The sequence below is a fragment of the Calidris pugnax genome, unplaced genomic scaffold (assembly GCF_001431845.1).
Source record: "Calidris pugnax isolate Ruff unplaced genomic scaffold, ASM143184v1 scaffold24, whole genome shotgun sequence".
In the NCBI taxonomy this organism is placed as follows: domain Eukaryota; kingdom Metazoa; phylum Chordata; class Aves; order Charadriiformes; family Scolopacidae; genus Calidris; species Calidris pugnax.
In genome coordinates, this window is record NW_015090922.1 from 37146162 (window position 1) to 37172621 (window position 26460).

Here is a 26460-nt window from a genome sequence, read left to right on the forward strand (position 1 = left end):
TGTTCATTGTTGTACTCTTCAATATTGTTTAGTTTACAGACCTGTGAAGTGACTGGGAAGTATCAGATGACTGATACTTCTTGACTATACCTGTGAAATGCCTTGTTAGCTCTGACTTTTAAATAAGAGTATCTGAATTACTTCTTTTCCTATTGCCATTCTGCCATTTCCTCCGCAATCCTAGAAGATGGCTAAAGTGTGTTATGAAAAGCTACCACCTCTGCTTCGGCAGTGTCTCTGTAGTACTCCCATAAAGAGCAAGCACTGCAACTTAAGGGGCACAAGAGTAGCTCTATTTTGTCTGGTATTTGCTACCTCTCTGGACAGTGCAAGCCCTTGGCAAAGCAAGAAAGGCGCTCCAAGAGCAGGGAAGCCTTGGAAAAGTAGCTCTATAGCTGTTCTGTGAAGAAGATGTATCTTTCTTCTCACATCTGTTGATATACATGGGAAAAATAGGTGTGATATCATGGGAAAACTCTCCACCTAATGTTTGTTCCCAGTTAGGCAGTGGCTACACAGAAGAGTTTGCTTTCTGCCATGCTGACCAATACATCTTTCTGGTTTCCTTGTCCCGCCCTTTCTACTTTTCATTTACACAGCATCTGTTATTTCATAAAAGAATTGTTAATGGGGAAGGCTATGAGAGCAGTAGCTGGGTTTGCAGTCCATAATAGTTTTTTGTTAAATATTTGCTCTCAATTTGAAATTGTTGGACGTTACTGCTGTGCTGAGAGGAGTCTGGATGTTAATGGGCTTCTCAGCAATTTTTCATTCTGTAGTGTTCCCAGAGTTGTTAAAGTTTACTGTATGAAAGCTTTCTAAGTGTAGGATTATTATCACAGGAATCTACAGAGAGGTGCTCTTAAAAAAGCTTTCCATGAACAATAGCTTTAAGAAAAACAGAAATCTGCCTGTACTGCAGGAAGCAATGGAATTTGTCTTCTATTTGCTGTGCTTTCCTGTGGTACCAAAGGTGCTCCTTGGCAAGAGATAAAGAACTAGATGTGAATACTGATGGTGCAGTAAGCATGCTTCAGGGATGAAATGTTTTAATATGAAAGTGGCAGCCCTGTCTTTTAGCTCTAGCAAAGTAAGGACTTAAACCCTAGTGGGATTCCTGCATCTTTACATCTCCTAATGGGCCTCAGACTGTAGAAGAGCTGAGCTGAGGACTTTCTATTTCCAGCAGGATAGAAAAAGAGATCAAACTCTGAGTTTTTCACTGAAGTGATAGAACCCCCCACAAAACAAACAAAAAACAAGTTTTCCCTGATCTTTCACTATATTTTTTATCTATTGTCAGCATCTCTGAAAAAAAGCATTGTGGAATTGGCTTCTTCTCTTCCTACCCCTTTGCCGTTTACAGTTACCAAAAATTGGGGGAGGCTGCTGCCAAGACAAAGAAATCTCCTTACTTGACTTTTCTCAGATTTACACTCAAGAGCCTCAGAATCACTGCAGTATTGCTTATAGGTAAGAGACATACATTAAAGTTAAAATTAATTCAAATGAAGGCCAAGCAGGGATAAATTGATCTATCCAAAGGAGCCCAAGGGCTTTGTGGTGGAAGTGACGCTTCCAAGTCATGGTAACGTCCTGTCTATCAGAGCTTCCTTGCTGCCACCGACAGAAGATAGTACTCTTTCACTCACTTTCTGCAGATATAAATGACAAGGCAAGGCACAAGGCCATGGAAAACAGGCCTGTGAAGAAAGGTTGGTGTGTGTTAAACACTGCAGCACATAACAGCTCTTGTCCCTGAAGTACTGTTTGCAGAAGAAGGCAATGATCAAGCTCATCTCAAAGACAGGAAGCTCTGTGGAAGATATAAGATGCATCGGGCTCACTATTTTTAGTTTATTAAAGCTATCTGTTATGTTTCTTTATTGTCTTCAGCTCTCTATCCTCCTTAGAGATTTGTTACTCTACTCATTGAAATAAAGGACAGCATGCTGTGGTTCCTCTGTCTTCTTTGCCCTTAGCACATAGGCTGAACCTGGTGGTTTATGGCAGATATATAATGCAAAACGGAAGTGAAAGGGTCAAGGTAATGATGAGTCTTGTACCTTCCCAAGAAACTCTTTCCTGATATTCAAGGATAAAGAAAAGTCATCAGTATGGCTTGGGGGTGGGAGATAAGGGAAAGACATGGTCTTGGGAGTGCTGGGAATCCTCGTGTCTGATTTGTTTGAAGATTTTACTTTCTTTTTGCTATGAATCCCAAAAGCTTAATCATTGTATCTTATTACTTTTATAACAGAGTGAAGTTATCATGCAGCAAATGTTTTAAGGTGCATGCTATTTAAAGTCAGGATTATTTCTTTCTGCCTACTTAATTTTGCCTCTTTAATGGAGCCTTAGAAATGTAGTTTCAGAAAACCATATTTATTTACTCAGGTTCCATTTCACTATCAACAGCAAGGTTTTTTCCTCCTCCTTTTATAGAACAAATACATTCAGAACTCAAGCAAGAAGACGTTTAAATATGTATAATATAAACTGGCTGCCCAGTCGTAACCAGAAATTCATCTGCACAAATTTTGTCAGGAGGGAATGGCTCCTGGTGTTCTACCTGTTCCATTCCACAGGCAACGCACATTCTTTTCTCTGCACCTTTGAAGTTTTAGAACTTTGCCAGGGGTGGAACAGGTGAGAGAGCTCTTCTGATGCATAGTCAGCCTTGCATTATGTTCTGGGACATTGTATTCTGGGCAGAGTACTTTTCTGCCCGAATAAGAACACTGATACAATTGTGGAGAGGGTACAGTGAGGAGGAGCTGGCTGGTATGCATACGCTCAAAAGAAGCAGTACAAGGCTACCACCGCAATGGACATGGGCTCCTTCTCCAGGGACCCCAATACATAGGCTTTGGAGAATATCGATCTCCGTACAAGGGCAAGACTTCCTTTGGGGAAGAAGACTTGGGTGTAAACACCAATCCTTACCCTGCTCTACTCCGATAACTTCAGTGTTTTTAGGATCCTCCATTTACCTTGGAGGATCTGGTGGTATTGACTGAGGTACTGAGTTTCCCTGTTCTCCCCAGAGTTGTCTGTCCTTAAACAAACTTTAAAAAGCAAACTAGAAGTATCGTTCCGTGTTAGAGGGTTTTAGATTTGTGACCCTCCCGCAAGCCATTAAAGACAGTAATATGTAAACCAGGCAGATTAACACAGCCTTGTGGAAACAATACTCCTCATCTGTCTCCCCTCATTTGGAGAGTTATTCAGCTTTTGCTGATGAATGTAGACACAATAATAAGAGTAAATTATAAATAGAGGAGAAAAATATGTCCACTATGGGAATTAAAAGGAAACAGGAAAACAGAAGATCAGTGAAATTTACCCAAATAAACTTAATGTGTATTTTCTAACCTGAGTTATGAGGGATTTAAACTTTACGGAGAAGCATCTGTTTTCCTCCATAATCTGAGTAAAACCTGATAATTACTGGCGAAATAAAAAATTCCTATAGCTTTACAAGATGTTTGCTTTTGCACTTTCTAACTCTTCCCTCTTGTAGTCTTCACCCCTGCCAAAAACATAGTGGGGAAAGGGAGGTATGTCTCCTTTAGCGGGAGAGTTGGCTTTAAGAATACCATTCATTAGCTGGGAAAGGCAGATAGTGCCCCATAATGGAAACGTGCTTTGCGGTACTTGAGTTGCCCCATAATGGAAACATGCTTTGCTGCACTTGGATTGCCCCAGCACTACTACTTCATGTGTTTGCAAGTCTTCAGACGAAATATTCTGCACACAGGTTTAATATTAAAATTAGCTGAATTCTGAGCTTGGCGGGCTTTTGGTTTTTTGCCAGAATGGACATGTTAACGCCCATACTCTTATAGTAGAGCTTCTAACCGCCGCCGCTTGCCGCTATGCCCGATCAATGAAACTATGCTTTCCAGGTCCATTATGTCAGTAAATCGAGAGTGAATTAATTTTTCTCCCCCCCTCTCAATCTCTGCTGCCTGAGCGTTGGCCCCTCCCCTCATGCCGGCTCCCCTCTCTTCGCAATGCTTTGGGAAAGAAAGTGCAGGTGCCCCTCCGCTGGCTTTATTTAAATTACCTCCTTTTCTGCCCGGCTGGTGGCCGGGGGAAGCGGAGGAGCGCTGGGCGGATGGCTCCCCTGGCCGGGGAGCGGCTAACGCGGCGGCTCCGTGAGGAGGGCAGGAGGGAGAGAGGGGGAGCAGCATCAGCATCAGCATCACCACCACCGTCTCCCGCCGCAGCCTGCCTTTTTATGCGGGCTGCCCCTTCCCGCCCAGGCGGCGCAGCCTGCCCCGATCGCCTCCATCCCGCCGCATTTGGTATGCATGAGCGCTGCCGTCCCCAGGCGGGAGGAGGCTGCTTTCTCCAGGCGGATCGGCGGTCCCAGCCCAGCCCAGCCCACCCCTCTGCCCTGCGGCACGGCGGGCGGATCGCGCGTGGGATGCCCGCGCCCCGGCGGGCGGTCCCGGCGGTCGGTGCTGACAGGTCGTCGTCGTCGGCGGCTCTCCCCGCGGAGGGGTCATGAATCAGACCGACGCTCCCCGGCCGCTCAACTGGACCATCCGGAAGCTGTGCCATGCCGCCTTCCTCCCCTCCGTCAGGCTTCTCAAGGTAGGGACGGACGGCCGCCGGCGGGAACCCCTCACGCATCCCCCCCGCGGGGCTTGCGGGCGCTCTCGCTGGAAAGTTCATTCAGAAATGGTCCCAACTTCGCCGTTAATTAGCCGCCCTGACGCTAATCCAGCGGTGCCCCGAAGACGCCAAAATTGGGTGTCCGTACTCCCCGGGGGGACGTTTTTCTGCCGAGGAGGGGCTGTCAGAGGGGTAAAAAGGGAGTAGGATGGTGGATATCCTCCGTGCTTCTCTTTGCTTCGTCTTAGAGAAATTAAGGCGTGAACTTCTAGGGATGAAGAAGGAGTCTTGCTTCTAAGGTGTGTTCCTTTGTGAACAGCCCTCTGCTATCTCTTCTTTGGGAAACCCTTAGGTTCCCAAAAGGTCCACTACCCGAAGGTCCACCACTACTCAGAACAACTTGTAAGTCAAACAGCATGAGAGTAGACAAAAAATTATCTCGGTTTGTTGAAAGCTCTGCATAGGAGCAAGAGTCTGTTAAAGGCTGGCAGTGCAGGCAGCATCAGTGAAACTTTCTGATGGTGATTTATTTATTTATTTTGTTTAAACCAAGTGGCACAGTTTTGCAGGTGCTTTTAAAGGTGCTTTAAATGTGCTTTTCTAGGAGGTAATTATTAATTATGTGAAAAAAGTATTTGTGATTATAGACAGTGGACAGCTTTTAACCTCAGCACGCAAAGTACCCCTACTACTGTGTGTTCCACTGAAGCTGTTCTAGAGGCATGTGTAATTGGAAAACAAAATATCTTGAATCAGCTTTTTTGACCAAAAAAACCCTCAACATTACATGAAAGTGAAAAATCTCCTTTGTTCTTGGAACTTCTTAATTGGATTATACAATGAAAACTTAAACAGTATAGTCAGGTCCCTTTAGCCTTCTGCACCTGAAATGTGCTTTATAAAATGTTGGATTAATGGCACTAATTAACTCGGTTCATCTTAGTACTTGATAGTCTGGCTTTGAAATTAATAAGCAGCCAGGTAAAACATAGCTACTCTAATACTGTTAGGAGGTAATGTTTGATATAACCATTTGATGTTGTGTGGTAGCTTTGAAATTAGGTCAGTCCTTACTAATGCAACGTGTCTGAACAGCAGTGTGCTGTATGATAGTGCACTTAGCAGACTTACTGCACGTATAGCTATTGTATATGTGATACATAAGGGACCATACTGTGTAGCATAACAGGTATTTGTTACATCCTGACAGGAAGGAGCTACCCTTGAAATATATTTTTGTTTCCAAACCAGATGCATGGCTGCTGGGAGATACATTGTGAACAGAAGAAAGATAAAACTTAGATTGCTGAAAAAATCAAAATATAACTAATAAAGAACAAATCAGAAAAGTGGTTTGGATTCTCTTGCCAAGGCTTCGCCCCTCATCCCCCCACTGCAGAAGCACACATTTCAATATCCATAGTCTACAAGTCAGATACATTTAGGAAAACATTATTTTCCTGAGGTGTGAGAATACAGATGTGGGGAATTTTATTATCATTCTCAATATCAAGAAAGGAAAAGAAAGAAAAAAAAAATGTAGTCTGCAATATTCCTTTTTTGGCAGATGAATGTTGCCCCCTGTGTATGGTTTCTCTTCATTGCACGTTTTAAGGGTGAATGTTGGAATTAATTATTAAAAGAGCTGACTAGAAATGATTTTCTCAAGCTACAGCTGTAGCCTTTTAAGGCCAGATAGTGAGTGGACCCTGCGGTGTTAACAAGAGCAGGACAAATAACTAGAGACAAGCAACCTCTGCACGGAGGGGTGTGTGAGGTGTGTGAGAGACCCCAGCAAAGGAGGTGGGACTCTGGCGCCTTCCTGAGCTGATGGGCAGAACTGGTTGATTGGAGAGGGAAATGCATGTATCAGCATCTTCGAGGCTCCCAATCATCTTAAAATTTTGCTTCCAATACATGCTTCTTATGTTTGTCTTTTATTATTTAACATGTTCAAAGCAAATGAGTCACATAAGAGCCAGGGCCCCATTGTCCTAATTCCCCAAGAGACCCAATAGCCACCCTGAAGGAATTGTCCTGTCATGAAGAGCTATTAAGGAAAGAATGTGGTAACAGCAGCGTTAAATTACCAGATGAGTAGTATAAATATTCTCCTGCTTTTTCTCAGGGATTTTGAAAAATTTTATGTATACAAATTCATTCATCAGAAAGGTGTCTGAAAACTCCCTTCAGGTGCATAAAACTCCAAAAAAAAAAAAAAAAAAAAAAGTTGTTGGGGGTACTGCAAATTCAAGTCAGATTGAAATACCTGCAGTATCTCATCTAAATTAGGATTCTAGCAGCTATCCCCAGCTTTAGCGGTTCTATGTTTTCCAAAATTTTAAATGTGTCCAATGCAATCAAACCATACCAATCAGCATGTGACAGTATGGTTTTACTTGCCTCACCTGCTTGTTAAATCCTATTAAAAAGGTACTCACAAACAGAAAGATCTCCAATAAGCCAGTCAACGCATAAAGAATGCCAGTTGTGTGGTACCAGAAAATAAGGAACTTGTTTCTCTTAGTCTTCTATTCTCCTTCAACTGCTGCCTTTCTCTCCCATTGTTTTTTCCAATCTATGCCAGCATTTCACGCTTGTGTTTAGGATGGAGAATTACAAACAACAGGTCTTGCAAAATAACCTCTCTAGTGTCTTCTGTCTTCTCTTCTTAGTAAGTAATACAACCTTACGTTACAATAGTCTGTGATGCTCTTAATGCAACACATACTCTTGTAGAATATACACTTGTACTTCCCATTTGGTCAGAAGGCCACTAAAAAGTCATGTATTTAAGACCAAGACAACATAATGTAATGAAGGCTTGATATCTATGAGACATTTTTTGCAATTTGCATGGTAATTTACACCTACTTCCTCACTTTCAAGCATTAGCTTCCATATTTTCATTGAGACAAAATACCATAGAACTTTTAGTCTTCCTAGATAATAGCTTTCATGACTGAAATTTCCTGACATAATTCCCCCACTAGAAGCTGAGGTACAAGGAACAAGGCCTGAAATAGGAAGAAAAATTTACTTGTCTGAATTTTTCCAAAATAATATTTCATTTTATTGCACTGCCTTACCTCTTGCCATTTACAAACAAAAGTGTCTGTAATTCTGTAATTCTACTAGACCTCTGAAACTATTCTAAAAGCACTTGTCCTGTTCTATTAATATACACAACTCCAATTTTCCTTCCTAGAATGAATAAAAGGGAAAAACAAACAGACGAAAATTTAAATTCCAGCCTATCATCTTCAGACTTTAAGTGAGGTTAGCAGTCATTCTGGACATTGCTTACATCAAAATAAAGTTCAAGGCTCGCTTCTCCAACAAGTTTATCTAAACTAGAACATACTCAAAACACTGGGAGGAAACACAGATTACTACATTGCTAGATAGTTCTTAACATGGCATGTGGAGGGAATAGGTAGGTCAAATTTTCAATACTGTATGTATAAAAATTAACCAGCATTGTGCAAAATACAATACATTTTTGCTTTGTGTTGAAAATAGGACTGGTAGGAATATCCTTTATTGGCAGTGTTCTGAAAATATCAATTAAAATTTTATCAACTCACATAGAAGCCTACTGTGAAGTATTACCCCTCCTAGTTTCAGGGGTGGTGAAATGACACTGTGAGCTCACGTGGTGTATACACCACACCTGTATTTGTGCTTATCCCTTGAGAACCCCTTTTTTGTTTTTTTTCTTTTTCCAACAAGGTTCACAGCGAGAAACCATGAACTTGCTGAATAAATACAGAAGGAATCACATACTTACTTTCAGCAGTAAAGCAAGTTGTTTCTTTTGTTGCTCCAGTTGGGTGCTAGCTGCCATCCAGCGCTCTTGAATTTCCGTGAGCTCTGCCTGCAGGTCTGCCTCAGCTCCGCTGTCAGCAGAGAGCAGCAGTTGCTTCCCAGCTTCCACAGTCAGGATGTAACTCCCTTGCTGCCTTAGGAGAATTTTCTCTTTAAGCTGAAAATATTAACAGTTTTCTGACAGGTTTGTCTTTTTAATTACAGTTAGCAATTCAGTGTAATTCATTCTTACATCCATACTTTAATTGACTGCATATGACTGCATACCTTGGTTTAAGTGTAAGCTATTTCCCAAATGCTTTACCCTAACTTTCCTTGATTTAAGTGTAAGCTATTTCCCAAATGCTTTACCCTAACTTTTTCACAATCATTTACTGCAGCAGTACTTTATCTCCTCGGAGAAATTTTCTAAAGACAGGAAAGATTTCTCTCTCCCCGCTAAGATCAGTTTCTCAACTGCTCTTAAAGAGCAATAGTTCCTCTATAGTCTATTATGCTTATGAGCTTTATCATTATATGTATCTTCCAGCCAAAAAGCTTGAAGACACCAAGTTGCTAAATAGATACTGTTAACCTCACATGAAGATGGACACTCAAGGAATCCTTTGTTAGCTAGAATATATTCCACAAACAGGACATCATGGGTTTTTTTCAAGACAGTTTCAGTACGACGTTATGTACAAAGCAAAACCAGAAGCAAACAAGGATCTAGGGAGAGACAAGTTCTTTGTTGCGTGTTATTTATGAACCCCAACTCTCCATCACACTGCTGCTTTTGAGGCTATGCCAGGTCCAAAGAACTAACATCCAGTACTGCTTTCTGCAAAGTGGATAGTTTGAATCGAATACATTTTTAAGAATGTTTTAAATGGTAAAGGCTGTAAAAAAGGTGGGGATTTTTTCCTCTTTCTCCAAATGCACTGGACATACCTGCACTTCATCCAGTAGCGCTCTGGCTTGCTGTAATGGTATGGGAACATCGCCCAGCCCACTCACTGGCTGACAGGATATTTCCACCAGCCACTTGCGCAGCTTCTCTGCCATCTCCCTGTAGCGTTGCCACTGGTGAATCTGGCTGTCAATGATCCCCCTTCTCTGCTGTGCCCGGCGAATTACTCCTTGCCATTGATTGCTTAGAAGAGTCAGCTTCAGATTAAATTCATCCCTATTATAAATTGATAAAGAAATAAAGCCACAGGACAATCTCCGTACTTAGATCTATTTGTTGAATGAAATAAACTGAAGGGAAAGGGAAGATGTTTTCTGGCTGTCAATTATGAAACACTAGGAGAATAGCACTGAAGTCTCACGATAGCTTGCTGAGGATGAGAACATCATACTTCACGTACTGGGAGAATCAAAGGGCTCTGATCACACAAAACTCTTCTACCTCCTCCCCAGAACTATGTAAAGAAAACTCACAGGCTCTGCCAGTTTGGATTAGCCAAATTCATAGCAAATAATGGAAATTTCATGATTCTCCCACAGATTTACTACTGAGGTCAAAGCAGGCATAAGATATACACAGTGTTAACAAGATTCTCACATCCCAGTAAACATTTAATCTCATATTAGCACCGTGATACCCTTAGCAAATTCAATGCATATGCACAAGTGTAAAACCACTGGTGTTTCAATGATTTTCATTCATTTGATCACAAGTGTTTAAAATAAAATCTCAGACAGCGATGAATTCCTGTTCCACCACATTTATGCTGCAGGTGTTCTTAAATGGCAGTAGGGAATCCTCTTGGTAGAGGCAAGTCCCCAGCTGGCACAAATCAAATGTAACTCACTAAACCGGTCACTGCAGGCTCCTTTGGTGAAAGTGACATTTTGAAAGTACATCAAAATAGACAAACATGTAACATGCTTGATAATCCAAGACAAACCTTTGTCAGAGAAGCAGCCTTAAACTGTCATATTCCCACATGCATGCACACATTCACAAACTCCAGAACGCTGTCTTAGGTAAGATCTGGCTATTTAATAGCTTAATCATGGCAATAGTAACTGCTACCTCAGAAGAGCATGATCTAACAGCGACGTTTGTCACCTTCTCTGTTTGGAAGTCCCTCACTAGCCTAAGTATTATGTGACATAAACAGCAATAACACAGGAATGTCTACCTGTCATCCACCTGTCCTTGTTCTATGAGGTGCTGCCCATCAGAGATAATCGAATGCAAAATTTGCTGGCGGCTGAACATCTCTGCCTGGAAGAGCTGTTGCACAGGAAACAAGGATGTTAAAACAAGATCTTACATTTTAATTCTATCTGTATGCACTGGTAAAAATGAATTTTCATGTGTTTAATTTCATTTCAAATTAATTCAATAGGACTTTTGTCATTAGCTTAAATAGAAACACTTTAAAAAAAATCTCACTGCTGGAGTTCTTTGCTGCTCCTAGTAATTATTATTAGTTGCTTGAGATTTGAAAAAAAAAAAAAAAAGCAAAAGCTAAACAATATCAACAGGAGCTAGGTTTTCTGTCTCTGAGTACAATAGTGTGATGGGCACTGTAACTTAAAAGAAAATTCAGATAGGGTATTTATTGCATGGACCGAAGAGGCACTTTTCATTTTCTGGAGTATTGAAGAATATTATAGTCTTTTGCCTTGTTAAACTGAATTTATGCACAGATTGTTAGTGATAGTGTTATAAAATTTTTAATACAATTTTACACTGCCAACAGAACTTTAAAAGAAATGGTCAGCCATGCTAGAAGTGAATTTTCTACTTCTTCCAATTTTTCCAATTTATTTTCCAGTTTTCCCCATCAGTCACAATCAACTTTCACAATACTTTAAAAACCCTTATTCCTTAAATACTATTTTAGACAAAAAATTACCTCAGTACTACTTAAGCAAAAATTACTTAAATATATACCACTTGCATTTATTTTTAAAAACGTCTTTTCTTTTACTAATGGACCATGTCTCTAGATAAGGTTGTTCAGAAATATTCTTATGTTGATGCAGGTGCACCAGATTAAGAGAGAACATATGCTGGTATGAAGCTTAAGATTTTTTTTAAATTTTGTTAGTGGTGGTGTTTACACTTAATAGTTCACCCTTGCCTCAACTGAGAGCCACTATTCCCTGAATCAAGATTACACCTCTGTTATATGGCTTTTCACCAGCTCAAATTGTGATGTACCAGTCCCTGCATCTGCAACTGCCAGCAAAATACCTGCTGGGACCTGCATAATTAAATCTCTCAAGCACCCTGTATGTAGCTTAGGACTTCAAGACGATGGACTAATTTTTCAAAATAACATTTTGACTCTCTGGATCACTAAATTAATTTTGAACATTTTACACAGGTCATAAATTTTCCCATAGAAAGAAACAGTGTTACCTAATTTCCTTGCAGAACTATTTGATAGTGTTCTTTGAATACCTTGGCTCTTATGAATGACTGAGTCTGAACCATAGGGAAACTAATTGCTCTATTATCTCATGAATGAAACCACAAGAGAGAATTTCAGAAAGCTGAGCAAGGAGGCAGGAATTTTACTTCCTGTCTCATCTATTTCTGTCAAGTTAAGTGGCATGTATGAAGCACAGGAGGCAACAGCATCTACCATCTGTTGGCAGATTGAGACTAAACAAAATACAACTGGCTAAAAAAAAACCAACAAAGGAAGCCCCCCTAGAAGTGACAATTTTAATATTTTGTAAGGGGACAGGTGAAACAAAAGCTTGCCAAGCATGAGGAACAGAGCTTAGAGTGGAGGTATTCAAGCCCTACCCAAAAGCAGACATTTCTGTCAATATCCATTGGCACTCCTCACGTACACTGCCTCTGTACAGAAGAGAACAACTCTGTAGTGTGGGACCACTTGCCACTCCTATTTCTTCCCATATGTAAATCACAGAAATCACAGAAATCGAAATCCAAAAGAGGAGGGAAGGAGGGCAAATTCTGGAAGGCACAATACCAGCACACTGCAAAAATTTCAGTAATTGTGTTGGCAAAGAACTTCCCCTTCCTCTGCCAGCACTTTCTCAAACGCTTGTCTCAGTGCATTCCCACTGCACGGGAGTCCCAAGCAAAATACCAGGCTTAGGATATCTGGAGAATTGTGCCAGAATGACTAAAAGATTGTCCTGACAGACTTGTCAGATGCAGATGCCAGTGTTAGTGTACGATATTTGAAAAAGGTATCACCTCCATGTTGCTGGTTTGTAAATTTTGGTAGGAAGTTATTTCTAAATAAGGCCACTGAGGTAGCTGGGGTCCTCTTTGAATAAACCCCAGCAAAGTTGTGAGTCAGCACTGGAAAGCTGGTAACTGAGCTGGAGGAATTTCAGTATCCATTCTGGGAATATATGTGGAAACAAAGTATTTCGTCATTATCTTCAAAAATAAAAAGCAAAAGAATCTGGAAATTAATCTCAAGAAGTTTAGATTTGACCCTTTCAGCTACAAGGAGTGGAAAGAAAATTCTTCATGAGTATCAGGAGGCACTGCAAAGAACATTGACATTTAGAATATATAAAAAGCCAAAAAGCCAAATGCTGTTTGCAATATTTTCTTAGGATGAATTGCAGTATTTAGAAAATCAGATATTAGTTCACTAAATTCTGAAACATAACTTTATAGCTGTAATAAAAAAAGCTTCAGAGTCCCTTAGTAACACATATCTGAACTGACTGCTCAGATTAAGATTTCAGGAGATCTCAAAGCAATTGTAAGCAAGAAGATTGCCATAAACTTCTTTCAAAAAATTATAGCTATGACTGGACACAACAGTAGGAAGTTATCCACTTAGACAGCAATGATTTCTGGACATTCAAATCTCAATGACCTGAGATGTCTCAACTTACAAAGACACTGTCCAGTTAATGCTGGCAGCAGCAAGAGGAAATGAAATGGATGATGTCTATGAAAGCAAAGGCAGTTAAATGCTAAAACAAATGTATGCTAAAGCAAGGAAAAATGGTTGTGAATTACTTGCTGCTATCAGACATTCATGCAAACACTATGCTGTGAGAGGGGAAGGACATGACTCTCCCTATGATCTGGCCCGAGTCTATGGGTAGGTCAGCTGAAAAAGTTGTGGGAACTGAAACTACTGTAGCCGCATGGGAGCTTTGGTATGAAATTTGACTTATCTTACTTGATCTTTACCAGAATTCTTGGCAGTAACAATATGGGTGGAGAAAAAAAAATGTGCATCACGTGACTTCACTGAAGAATCATAAAGGCATCCTCTAGTAAAAACTCTGAATCAGTTTTTCCCTGCAGCAAAAGCTGGGCTGCTCTTGATTTGTTACAAACAGACAAATGATTCCAGCACGCAGTGAGGATCAAATCAGTTTGTTCTCCAAGAAAATGTTACCAAATGGAGGTCCCATGATGAGTTATATAACTCAGTATTTGACAAAAAAGTCTTCCTTTAACATGGTCTTCAGATGCTATTTACGTTGGTAATTTAATAACAAAAAACAAAATCAGAATAAACTGAAAACACAGACATTTTCTCCAGTTAGAACTGAAGACAAGGGGCCAAATAGCATGAGAGTAGTTAGGCTCTATGGGAAGACCAATAAAAACTCTGATTTACAAATCTGAAGTAGTAATACAAACCAATCTGTAGGGGACAAGCACTCCTAGGCATGCTGACACATTATACACAAATGTAGACAGATAATCAAGTTCTCCCCAAACTGGGTATTATTGACATATTTGTACACTTGTGTTTTTAAGATATCCTCAGATGGTGCAGGCAAACGTAATTCAATTCAAGGCATACTATTATATTACTCCACAAAAGAATGTGCATTCCATTTATGTATAAATAGTACGTGTTGTAGTTCTGTATAAATACACATGATGACTTGCCTCATGTACTCTCTGTTGTTCTAAAAGGCTCTGGTAGTTTCCTGAAATCTCTGCCGCCAGCTTCTGCTCAGTCTGAACTAATAAATCCATCCAAGTCTCACATTTCTCCAAAAAGGTCTGCTGCTGCAGCAAGAAAGACTGCAGCTTACTGAAAGAAAGAAAGAAAGAAAGAAAGATGGATTCAGGTAAGGTCTCCTCCTCTCACACACAGTGTTAAGGGTCTTGCAATAACTTTCCCAGCAGAATTCCAATTCGGATGGTAACACTTTTCCCACTCAGCTGCCTCATTCAATTTATCTAGTCAACACTTTGAAAAGTAGCAGTGTTCCTCATTTCAAGTTCTGTTAATTTGTGGCAAAACTATCATCTCAGCTCACTGGCTTCACTTTTTATTTATAATTATACCGAAGGAAAGGGACTTTAGTTAATGAGATATCTAAAATGTTTTCTACATTCTGCAAAGGGTATACTTTCTAGCTGCTGTAATCTAAGAAAACTATACAACAATCTTTAACTATCCCCACCTGAACCTCTCCGTAGTCTGAGATGAGATCAGAGACCAATGTCTGTTCAGGTTCTGCATCCTCTTGATTTCTTTATCATTCAGAGGGAGCCTATAACCCAGCTCATTAAGACGGTCCAAATCTGGGCTCATACTGCTGAACTTCAACATCTGACTCTGCAAAAAACAGTAAAAGTGGTAACCAGAAAGTTCAGTAAATACGCTGTTATACACTGCAAAATTATGAACTAGCACTCAGTTTAATTTGGAGAGGCCTTGGTTGCCACCAAGTGGCAAGCAATCCCTATGCCAGGGAAAAATTGCATTTCTAGTCTTCAGCCTCTGGTGTCAGATCAGGACAAGACTTATGGTCATGCTTAAACGTGCGCAGAGAAGTAAACTCAAATTGCACTGAAGTCTTTTGCTGAACTGGGGATTTACCACTCAGAGCTGCAAAAGTAGGCTAGCGTTTGAAGCCATATGATTATTTTGCCAAAAAAGGGAGCCTGTTTCTTTTTTTTTTCTTAGCCTGAATGCTAGGCTGGCAAATTCCCATTGAACTTATTCAGCTTTTTATTTTTTGCGCTTTTGTTTTGCATACAGAAATATCCAATTCACTATGATAGGAAAATGTCCTGGGTTTCAGCATGCCCAAAGTGCAATTACATTTTAATCCCGATAGAAAAATAATGGAAGCTTAAAATGACAAAACCAACCTAGATGGCAAAGTCCATCAACCTTGAAGGAAGAAGAGGGTAAAAAAAAACCCCATGAAAAGAAAGAGTGAAAGAGTTCAAATTGAGACCATGCAATACACAGTATGCATGTTTCTTCAGTATATCAAGATACTCAAAAAGAATAGATGACTTCATCCCTACACTAAATACCATTTTAATATGTATAGAATACATGTATGATGTTTGTGCATACCCTGTACTACAAATAACCAGGCTAACAGAAAAAAAAAAATAATTCAACACTTTCTGCATTTATTAGTCACCTTGAGTTCCTCCATTCTACTCTGTATTGCTGAGAGATCAGATGAGTGACTGGGATCCTGTCCTTTCAATATTTCTTCTGCTTCTGTTATCCAGGCCTCAAGGACTTGCAGGTTCTTGGCAAAGGTTTGATAGTCCAGCACTCCAGCCTTGAATAGAAAAGGACCCACAGCATAAGAACTTCAGCCACATAGCATCCATATTGAGATTACACTCCTGGCTATTCTCATTACAGATTTGTAAACAGCTGAATAGACTAGGAGCAATTGTAACTGCTACTTTGCTCACAGACTATGGAATTATTGGGCTTTTTTTTAAGTTAGAACAGAGGATTATTGATCATAGCAAAAAGGCACCACTTCAACAAAGTACGTAAATATCTCCTTGCCTTGAAATAGGTAACCTTCTGCAACTTCCTTCTATGAACTAACTCCTCTGCTTAATCTATTGTCAGCAGAGAGAAACACTAATTGCTATTAGTGCAATTTAAAATGGAAAACTTCTCTTACATTTTGTCTCCTCACAGAACAGTGATGTTATAATCACATTCTAGACAACGCTGGATTTCTTGGGTAATTCCTCTTGTCACCCAAATAGAAGCCACTACTTTTGTTGCTTTGTCACCCATATACTTTCCTATGGAACACATTCTGCCCACCCCCTTTTTGCTCGTTACTCCCTGGTGACACAAGCAATTAGCAACATCTGCTGAACAGGCTTTGACACAAGTGGTAGGTGTCAGTCTGGTCACTGACGTTAACAGGAACTGTAAAAATCAGAATGTCTCATTTTTTTTTACTGCTAAAGATTTAGCTGAGAAGAGAGGTTGTCTTCAGGGGAGCAGCAGCTGTGGATCCAGCTGTTAGCACTATTGCTGTTTGTAGAAAGCATGGTGCCCTTGGGATTCCAGATGGACACTTTCCTCCATGAGGTTTCTTACCTCTTCCCAGAATTTGGACCTTCTTACAAGATCTCTATGCTGGACTTGAGAATATTTTCTGCTCTCAACTCTGGCTTCCAGGAAATGCTGAGCAACGGGTGACACTATCCTCTTTTCCCAGGCAGTTTTTTAACTAATTTATATGTTTTCAGGTACCACAGGATGATCACGTTCAAGGACTGGAAGCATTCTCGGCATACCTGAAGCACAGCCTGTTGCTTACGGAGAGCTTGTTCTAGGGTTGACAGATTCTGGTTCAGAGAAAGATGTTCAGACTGTATAGCTGCTGCTGCTGAAGCCTCCACCTGGCTTTTCAGCTCCTCACCCAGTTCTTGAAGAACCACCAGTGACTCCTGTGCTGTCTTCAAATCCGTGAGCACATCCTGTGGCAACACATTGAATAAAGATATGAAGAATTAACCCGTCACTCTGCTGATGTCATCCTCCCCTGGTTTAAAGGAAGAACAAAATGACCAAACTCCATCACTATATTTAGTACTGAATTTCAATGCACAAGTGTCCATATACTCTCTGTATGAAAAGGAAATCATAGAATCATAGAATCATTGAATCATTGAGGTTGGAAGAGACCCTTGGGATCATCGAGTCCAACCATCTACCCTACTCTACAAAGTCCTCCCCTACACCATATCCCTCAGTACCCCATCTAAACGTCCCTTAAACACAGCCAGGGATGGTGACTCAACCACCTCCCTGGGCAGCCTATTCCAATGCCCAACCACTCTCTCTGTGAAGAATTCCTTCCTAATGTTCAATCTAAACCTACCCTGTTGGAGCTTGAAGCCGTTCCCTCTCGTTCTATTGTTAATTACCTGTGAGAAGAGACCAGCCCCAACCTCTCTACAGTGTCCTTTCAAGTAGTTGTAGAGAGTGATGAGGTCTCCCCTCAGCCTCCTCTTCCTCATACTGAACAGCCCCAGCTCCTTCAGCCGCTCTTCATATGATTTGTCTTCTAGGCCCTTCACTAGTTTCGTTGCCCTCCTCTGCACTCGCTCCAGCACCTCGATATCTCTCTTGTATTGAGGTGCCCAAAACTGGACACAATACTCGAGGTGTGGCTTCACAGTGCTGAGTACAGGGGCATAATCACCTCCCTACTTCTGCTGGTCACACTATTTTTGATACAAGCCAGAATGCCATTGGCTTTCTTGGCCACCTGGGCACACTGCTGGCTCATATTCAGCCGCTTGTCGATTAGAACCCCCAGGTCTCTTTCCTCCAGGCAGCTCTCCAGCCACACTTCCCCCAGCCTGTAGCGCTGCATGGGGTTGTTGTGGCCCAAGTGCAGGACCTTGCACTTGCCCTTGTTGAAACTCATGCCGTTGATCTTGGCCCAGTGATCCAATCTATCTAGGTCCCTCTGTAGGTCTTCCCAATGATGGGCAGAAAAAAAAAATATTTACCTGTACACAGAGGAACAGAAAGAAGGGACTGCTCAGGTACTTTTGAGCGAGCCTGAGATACTGATGATGCGAGACTTGCAGAAACAAACCTTTTGAATCTACTGACATGCTGGTCCTAAGCAGTGGCATTCCTCACTGTGGGTCAATTCAGGTTTGACTAGACCTCTCTTTTAATTCCTGATATGAATTATCAGGAGAGATGAAAAAGTAACTTTTGTAAAAGGCATAACTTTTATTCGAATTGCCAGTCTATATGATTATGGCAGCAAATGCTCAAAGAGCTCATTAATGTTTTCATTTTTCTCCTTGCAATTGTTTTGCTTACACTAAGAAATTAACATTTTAATTTTTTTCATCAATGACACTAAACATTAATTTAAACTCTAAAGAATCAAAATATAACCACAGATAGGAGATAAAATATCTTGCTGTCTTGAGATGCAGTCTTGAAAAAAGAAGAATCTCAAGGTTTCACGCTGAATGGTGTCCTTCCATAAGGAAGGATAAACACATTCCCAGAGAATTCACAGTCTCTCTTCATTCAGAAAAACTGAAAAGCCTTGATTGGTGGGAATATAGTCGTAGGATCTTGTGTTTCTTTCTATAATAAGGTACTCAATAGATTTGGTAGAGATATTTTCCTAAGGAAAACATCCTTTGGTAAGCAGGGATTTAAGAATTAATCAAGCGATAGAATTTATCCACCTTGTTCAGAGAGATGACTTCAGACAGAGACTTCTGGAACACCGCTACAAGTGACAGAGGGGTCACATGAAAAGTCTGAGAAACTCATGATATTTGGGTAGCAGACATAAAGCTGTCTCTCCTGTCCCTGAGAGGTATCAGTAACAAGAAATGTGTTTCTATGCAAGTTTCCAATACACCAATTATAAAGCTCAGTAATGGAGACCCTCTTGAGATTTTTAGCCCACAGAACTGTAAAAAACTGCAAAGCTTAACTGAACATACATTACAGTCCCGGATCCAAGTAGTAACTTCATCATCAGCAATGTCTTTACTGGTGGCAGTCTTCAGGAGTTCATTGGTCTGGTCTTCCCGCTGACGGAGTGTGGAAGAGCACTGCTGGTAACAGTCCTTGTACCTCTGCCACAGCTGTAGGAGGCCCTTACTGGCACGCAGCCGCTCTGCAATCTCCTGTAGAAGGTTGTTCCACCTGGTGAGGAGATCGGATGAATGATTGAAGCCTGGGAGTCCATACAAACTATCCCTTCCCCTCTTCCTATCTGCTGTTTTCCATGGACTTTTAAGAAATTTGGTAATAATCAAGATCAAGACATTTGATGAGACAGGGAGGGGGGAGAGGAATCCAAGAAATATGTTCACGGGCTGTTCTGACTTGTCACAGCAGGTCTGAACTCTGCTACATCTTGGATGCTGTATATTAATACTTGAGGTCAGAGCTGGAGTGCACTTTCTGAAGTGAACCTCCTGTTATTTCCACTTAGCACACTTTGGTTCACTGCACAGAGCATCCATGACCAACAACCAGTTAGCAGTACCAGATTCCTGCAAGGTCTAAGAGGCTCAAAACAGGTGTAAAAAAGAAATCATTTCTTTTGCTGTAATTTCTTCCCAAACCCCAACAGAATATTTAAAGTCATAAAGCACTGTGTAACTCCCTTCTGAAATAATCCCAGACCCAATAAAAGTCCTTATAATTTTATTATTCATTTAAATATAGAATCCCCCTTTGAATTCTTGGCTCTAATAGCAACCAGAAATATGCGCTCTCTCAAATGTTCTGGTATTTATCAAATTGCTTCATTATTTCCTCACTAAAGGAAAGCACAGTATTTTTCAATTATTATTATATGATAAAAATGGTGATATGAAAAGTCCATCAGTTATCATTGAAACTGTTAAATCCTACAGTATCTTTTTCTGAAATGGAGTGAATAATCCCTTCCTCCCCTTCTGGATTCTAGGACAGGACGGACCACAGATAAAAATGAATTTGGCATGATTGTGTTTTCATAAAATCCCCAAATTTTCCACCAAACTAGTTTTTGTTTTTGGATCCTGCCTTTCTGCAGCTTCTCTGAGTAAACCCTTACACTGGTTCTGGCCTGGTTCCAAAGTTGGGGAAGCTGTTTGCCAAGCTACTGGTGAAGGCTTAGACCTTGTTGATATCATGCCCTTCCTACAACTAGAAATAGCAACCTAAAATCTGGGGAATCTGGTGCACACATACCAAATAAACATTTCAGACAGGATTCTCACATGTTAAATGCAGTATTATTTTCCAGCATGGTATTTATTAAACTTGGTTGGTAGCCATGCATGGAAGAATAAAATATAACAAAAATAAAAATTATGGAAAACTGAGTCAGTGGATAAATGCCAATTTACCACTGAAAGTAAAGCTTGACACACAGACATTTTCTACCTCATATTCACTTCTTTCAAAGTGTTGGTAAGTGTTTCAGTCACTGGTGGGTGACACTCTTTCAACAGTTGATTGGTCACAGAACCAAATTTCTGTAAGCTGTTTTCTTGCTTTTCCAATTCTTCTTGTAGGCTCTAAAACAGATAGAATAATAATAAAAATTAAGATACATGAGATTTATAGTTGCATGATGCAGAAACATTTCAAAATACTATATATCATTTACATCATACGGGTTAAGATGGCAAAACTTGAATACATGCATGTTTCATCTAAATAGAAGGTTGTTAAATATGAAGATTGTTATTAGATTTATTTGAGATATTGCCTATCAAAGTGTAGCAAAAAGTAAATTTAACCTAATATCTTCTAAAAATACAAAAATCTTGTAAAAGAAATTATTCTAAACAAGTACTCTTGCAGAGAAGGAATAATGCATGGAACTGCTTTTAACATTAAAACTTGGAAAAAATTAAATTAAATTATATTTGCCTGTTTAGAACAAGATGAAAAAGTAACAGCACAAAATAAGATTCTTGCTCTTTCATTTATCAGTCTGAAATAGAGCTGGCAGGGAAAATGCACTTTTTTTTTTGTTAACGTTAAATATTTTTATGCATATTAATACAGTTTGAACAGCCCAGCAAATCAACCTGATTAAACAGTATAATCAAAAACTTAATAAGCAAAAAACCTAATTTTCTGTAACTATTGTTTTGCTTCCTCCTCTGACATATAAAAAAATGAAAACATTGAAGAGTGGATGTAAAGTGCATTAATGGATGCTCTTTAAATCATGGCTTGGAAAGTGCTGTTCATGCTTAGGGCATTTAGCTTTATATCTATCTGGACTTCAAATTGCACAAAATATTTAAATGATAATGTAAACTTAAATTTGCTGGCAAATAGTATCCACGCAAGTTGTTGCTTTAAGCATCTGGAAAGGTTTGCATATTTATTTTTGATTGCAAAGACAATAACTTTCTTTGAAATAAAAGGCTCTTCTATGTAATAGAACAATACCTTTAATAAATTTTAATTTAATAATTTATATTAATTTATTTCCATTAATAATAATTTTATAACAGGAATCTCATTGCATTTTATGCTTTTCTTACAGTGGAAAACAACATGAACAGCTCAGAAGTATCTCAGCTTTTGGAACACTATTTTCTTTGATCTTCAAATTTACTGCAACCACAGGGTTGAGGTGGGGGAGCAGGTTTAAAGTATGATCTCAATGTGTCAGTAGCTCAGAAGCCTGACAAAGCACAGTAAGAAACTTTAGTTTTAATGCTCACCAGCATGATTTAAAAACTTTTAACGATTTAACAATATGGCTTAAAAATTAAAGGACAGCAGCATCAAAAATCTAAAACCAATACCAACTATCACCATTTCATTTTTCTGCAAAATGAAAAATGCGATGACTATTTGATAATTTCACAGGATTTTAATGTGCCAGTATGTCTGTACTTCCATCTCTTATGAACCAAAATGTATAGTTATATACATCTGTGCAATGAGAAAAAAATTAATCCTTAAATCCATCCTTAGTATATCAAGAGGCATGATTTTGTTTTCACCTGAAGGCTATCAACTTGGACTTTCACTGCTTCCAAAGAACCAGTAAGAAGATAAAACCGGGACAAAGAGTATCTGGCTTCTGTCAGGTAACTGTTCAGTTCTTCATAAGCCACCTTGTAAATGCTCCACTGATCAAGAACAGATTGCAACAATATCTTCAGCTGGCTAACCTAGGAGGAAGGAAGAAAAAAAAAAAGTAAATGAAAAGCATTCAAGATCTTTGGGTTTTGTTTAAATTATTTCCTTCCTTTTGATCTCTAATACTACTTGATCTACATCCCTAAGTTCAGACTTGTTGGAGAATGAAGATTTTTCACAGCAATCAGATAGGCTTACACTGGGCACAGCATAAAGTTCTGCTTGATTTTATAAAGCTAGGATGGCAGGGACTGAGAAGGTATCAAGTCCATTCTACTTTGGTCCAAAGCCAGATCTAGAGAAATTGTCTAAGACTGTCAAACACGTGTTCCTAAGGCAGGCAAGTCAGGCTATGAAAGTTAGCAGAGACTGCGTTCATCCTGAGAAAGCGGACTGATGTTATCAAGTGTTGGATGATAACAATTAACGCCAATCTCTTCTTTATTCTGCGAGACCTGTGTCCTTGCGAAGGTAGTTCCTTACAGATCATTTGGTGCCTTTCCATTAAATATCAGGAAGCACCTAAAATGTTCCAAAATCCAAGAATTAAAAACACCCTTGAAATAGGAAATACTACATCCATTTTATGGGGAGTGTAAAGAGCGTATGGGGATGGAAAGAGGGACACAATTCACAATCTGTTCCCCTTCAGTACAGAAGAAATCCACGAGTTGCAAACTGCTAATTCTCCCTCTCCTCCATGCCCTGTTCCTGGGGCTATAATTTGCTTCTTGATGATTCTTTTACCATATGATCCAAATTGGCCCAGGAATGGTTAATTTCTTGCAGTGTTTTCATAACAGCAGAAGAGACTTCTTCCTTCTTGTTCTGTATCAAAGACAGACCGCTCTGTTCCACATTTTCTACTTCTTTTTCCTTTGTTCTTATTAATTCTTCTAATTCCTGAAAAAGAAAAAGAAGATGCCTGAGTATTTTTGTTTATTTAATTGGATAGATGATGCCTTGAGATAGAAAAGATGCCCATAAGCTCCTTAGTTTAAAAAATAGGAAAGTCATGCTTGCATACTTTGGCTTTTTATTCTCAAGAGAATCATAACTCATGAGCAATTTTACTTAATATTTTATGTTCCCTTTAAAGCATAGTTGTTTGTCTTTAATTTAAATAGAAGCATGTCCTCTACGTTAAAGCTCTGTGTAATTTTCTGTTCTCATGTAAGAGTCCAAAACTCATTAAAAATAGGACAGCAGTTTGAATACATGGGAAAACTGTTGTGTTTCTTAGTTTGTCCTAGAACCCTGAGAGGGTTTTTAAATTAGTCCAAAGCTGCCTCAAGCCTCTGGAAAAAAATGAATTTTGCCACTCAAGGAAAAGGACAAAATTATTTCCTAGGGAAAGATGTCAATTTGCCTTTCTTCCTCACATGGATTGGGTCCCTGCCAGGTCCCAGAAAAGCCCCTTGCCCGAGGACAGTGAGCCTTCCCCTGGATGACAAGTTCATTGGAATCCAGCCAATGACAACAAGCAACAGACTGCAGGAATTTTCCTTATTGCCTCCTCAAGGTTGCATGCCATTGGGAAGCACTAATGAGCTCGATAGCATTTTGCTCTGCTCACAGTTCCCACTCACTAATCCAAGTGGAAGAATATGAACAGTTGGAGTGAAAACAAGTGAAGAAAACAGGGCTGAGTACGTAAGCACTAAGGCCATTGACAACTTGTTAGTGGCTTGTTTTGCTGCCTCAGGCAACTGCTGACTCTGTTGCTGATTTAAGATGACCCTAGATTGGTCACGGAAATGCTGATTCAAAGTTTCTTGGCTTTATCAATAAGTGAAGTTGCAGAAGGTCTGGTACATAACATTCACTAGTCACAAACCTTGTGATCAACAGCATGAGAATGAAGTTACAAAATGAAGGAAGGAGAACAGGAAGACTCAGTGAGCAACAGTGAATGAGTCATACAGCACACTCTCATAAGCTCATCCTTAGTCAGGAAAATACCTATATATTTTCATGGGATGGTGCAGGGAAATCCAGGAAAGTCCTGCAGTGCTCTGACTCATATGGAAGCTGTGTAGCTTCAGATAGCACAAACGTTTGAGTCTGAGCAGAGCAGGGAAGTCTGGCTTGTGGGCTTCAGGCCAGCACAGATTTGTGTTCACCTGTCTGGAGATAAAGTAGTCAGTGTGATATGGAAAGAAGACTGTGAGGCGAGAGCAATCTTGGGATGCCTCTACATGAAGCAGTACATCTTGTGTTCTCAGGTTGTATTTTAATTTTCTGCAAGCCTTTCCTTACTGAGATTGGTGGATCATTGGGGAAAGAAAACAACACAGCAAAACTCTGGGCAAACTGAAACCCCATGTCCTTCAATGAATTACTCTCCCTAAGAATCAAAAGACCCCAACAAGTGAACCATTGCCTTAACAGAGTTTACAGTTCAGATAGTGGGGAGGGTATTTGGAACCAAATTCTGCCCACTCTTGCAAATACTTGCTATTAACAGAATTTATCCATGCACACATACAATACACTTTCCTCCTGTACTATTTCACATTTCATCAAACTTCTAGCCATGACCTTGTTTCAGACTACAGCCTTGGAGTAATACATCTTCCTTTTACCAGCTGACACCAAAGCGAACACTTCTAAGCTGTACATAGTAAATTTGACTTTCCAAAAAGTGGATTATAACATTAAAAAAGGCATTTAAGTTTGTACAAGATTGTTGCAAAATTCAGAATGGAAAACAGGCAAACATTTCAAACCCCAAGAACAGCAAATATTTCTGGTTCTCTGTGAAAAGGGGCTTCTTACTCATCATTTTAAACTCATGACTGAATTAAAGACACACTACTGTTTCTGATCTGTGATGGGAAAAAATGCTTGCCTTCACCTATTAATATGACACTAGGCAGCAACCAACATCGGTTAATAAATAAACTGCAGCTTTTGTGCTGTTTGAACCTGATACCTGGGAGTGTCTGATACAGCTATTTCTTAAACAATTTGTTTCTCTGATGATCAAAGCTTTGCCATTCATAACTGACTCCCTCAAGTGTATTTGCTAACTTCCCTGACCAAAAGGAACCAGAAAGGTGATAAATCAGATTCAGCTTTGAACTCCAGCCAAACACAGCCTGCTGATTATGTCAGGCTATGCTAAATTACCCTTGCTTCAGTCGTATGGGCTTATTGTCCTGCAAACTTAAAGCTACTTGAATTGAAACTAAGCACTGCAACTGGTTTGAAAACTGGTCAAGAACTTTGGAAAAAAAATTGACTTCAAACATATCTGGCCTAAACAACTATTTGACTTTACAGAAACAAAGATGGGTTTAATACACTGGTGAATATAGATTCACTTCTCTTATGCATTTCATTTGAATAGATTTCCAGCTGTTCTGTTTCTGAAGGCTTAAAAATTTGACCAGGTATGAAATTTATTATTTGGTGTCTGGTAGAACAAAATACTTTTGAGCAAAAATTATCTGATGCCAGTTACCATGTAGAGGCCTTGTTTATAAATTCAGAAAAATCTGCTTTGCTTATACACCTATAAGCTTGAACTCTAGCCTGAGAGGTCCAGAAGCATGCATGGGAGGGGAGAGGGCAGCAGAGGAAAGACAGTGATAAGGCAGAAAAAACAAGTTTCCAAATAGTCAAGCATGGTGTTCATGACATCAAGTCATCAAGTTTCATAAGACCGGATAAACAGGAATGGGAACATATTCCTCTGACAGCTTTTATAGTTCAGTACACCTGGCATGTTTAGAAATGTCCGTGCTTTAATACACAATACAAAAAAGAATAATTACTTTGGTTGCCTTTAAAGATCTTTGGGACATTATTGTTCCTTCCTCCTTTCACTTTTGGAACGAAATCTCTCCCTCACTGAAGTAAACATGAATTCTGTCACTGACTTCACTGATACAAAGATTTCACATGGCTTTATTAAGTACTGCTTCTAACTTTTGGAAAGAGAATATTATTATTTGTAAGGGGATATTACCTGACAGTCCTTCAAAGCATTCTGTACTGAAGCCTGGTCTCCAATTTTCTGTTGTTGTTTCAGCTTCTTCTCTTGGGTTTCAAACCAAGTTTTCAGGCCCTGCACACTATTTTCATATTCTGCCCAGGATTCCTGCAGACTTTCCAACAGCTGGATCTGCAAAGAAATATGAGTATATACTTTCTCATA

The 26460-nt window shown here is 39.7% G+C and overlaps 1 protein-coding gene across 1 annotated transcript in view; it reads right to left on the reverse strand.

The window, feature by feature from the left end:
- The window catches only part of SYNE1 (spectrin repeat containing, nuclear envelope 1), a 315179-nt gene that overhangs the window by 44719 nt on the left and 244000 nt on the right, over positions 1-26460 (reverse strand). The window contains exons 113-124 of the mRNA XM_014950654.1: positions 26272-26427; positions 23046-23201; positions 22160-22330; positions 20574-20707; positions 19136-19340; positions 16943-17125; positions 15805-15951; positions 14827-14981; positions 14303-14450; positions 10581-10675; positions 9382-9616; positions 8414-8608 (exon numbers count right to left, since the gene is read on the reverse strand). Of these exons, the coding sequence (XP_014806140.1) occupies positions 8414-8608; positions 9382-9616; positions 10581-10675; positions 14303-14450; positions 14827-14981; positions 15805-15951; positions 16943-17125; positions 19136-19340; positions 20574-20707; positions 22160-22330; positions 23046-23201; positions 26272-26427 (1980 nt within the window). The remainder of the gene's footprint in view (positions 1-8413; positions 8609-9381; positions 9617-10580; positions 10676-14302; positions 14451-14826; positions 14982-15804; positions 15952-16942; positions 17126-19135; positions 19341-20573; positions 20708-22159; positions 22331-23045; positions 23202-26271; positions 26428-26460) is intronic.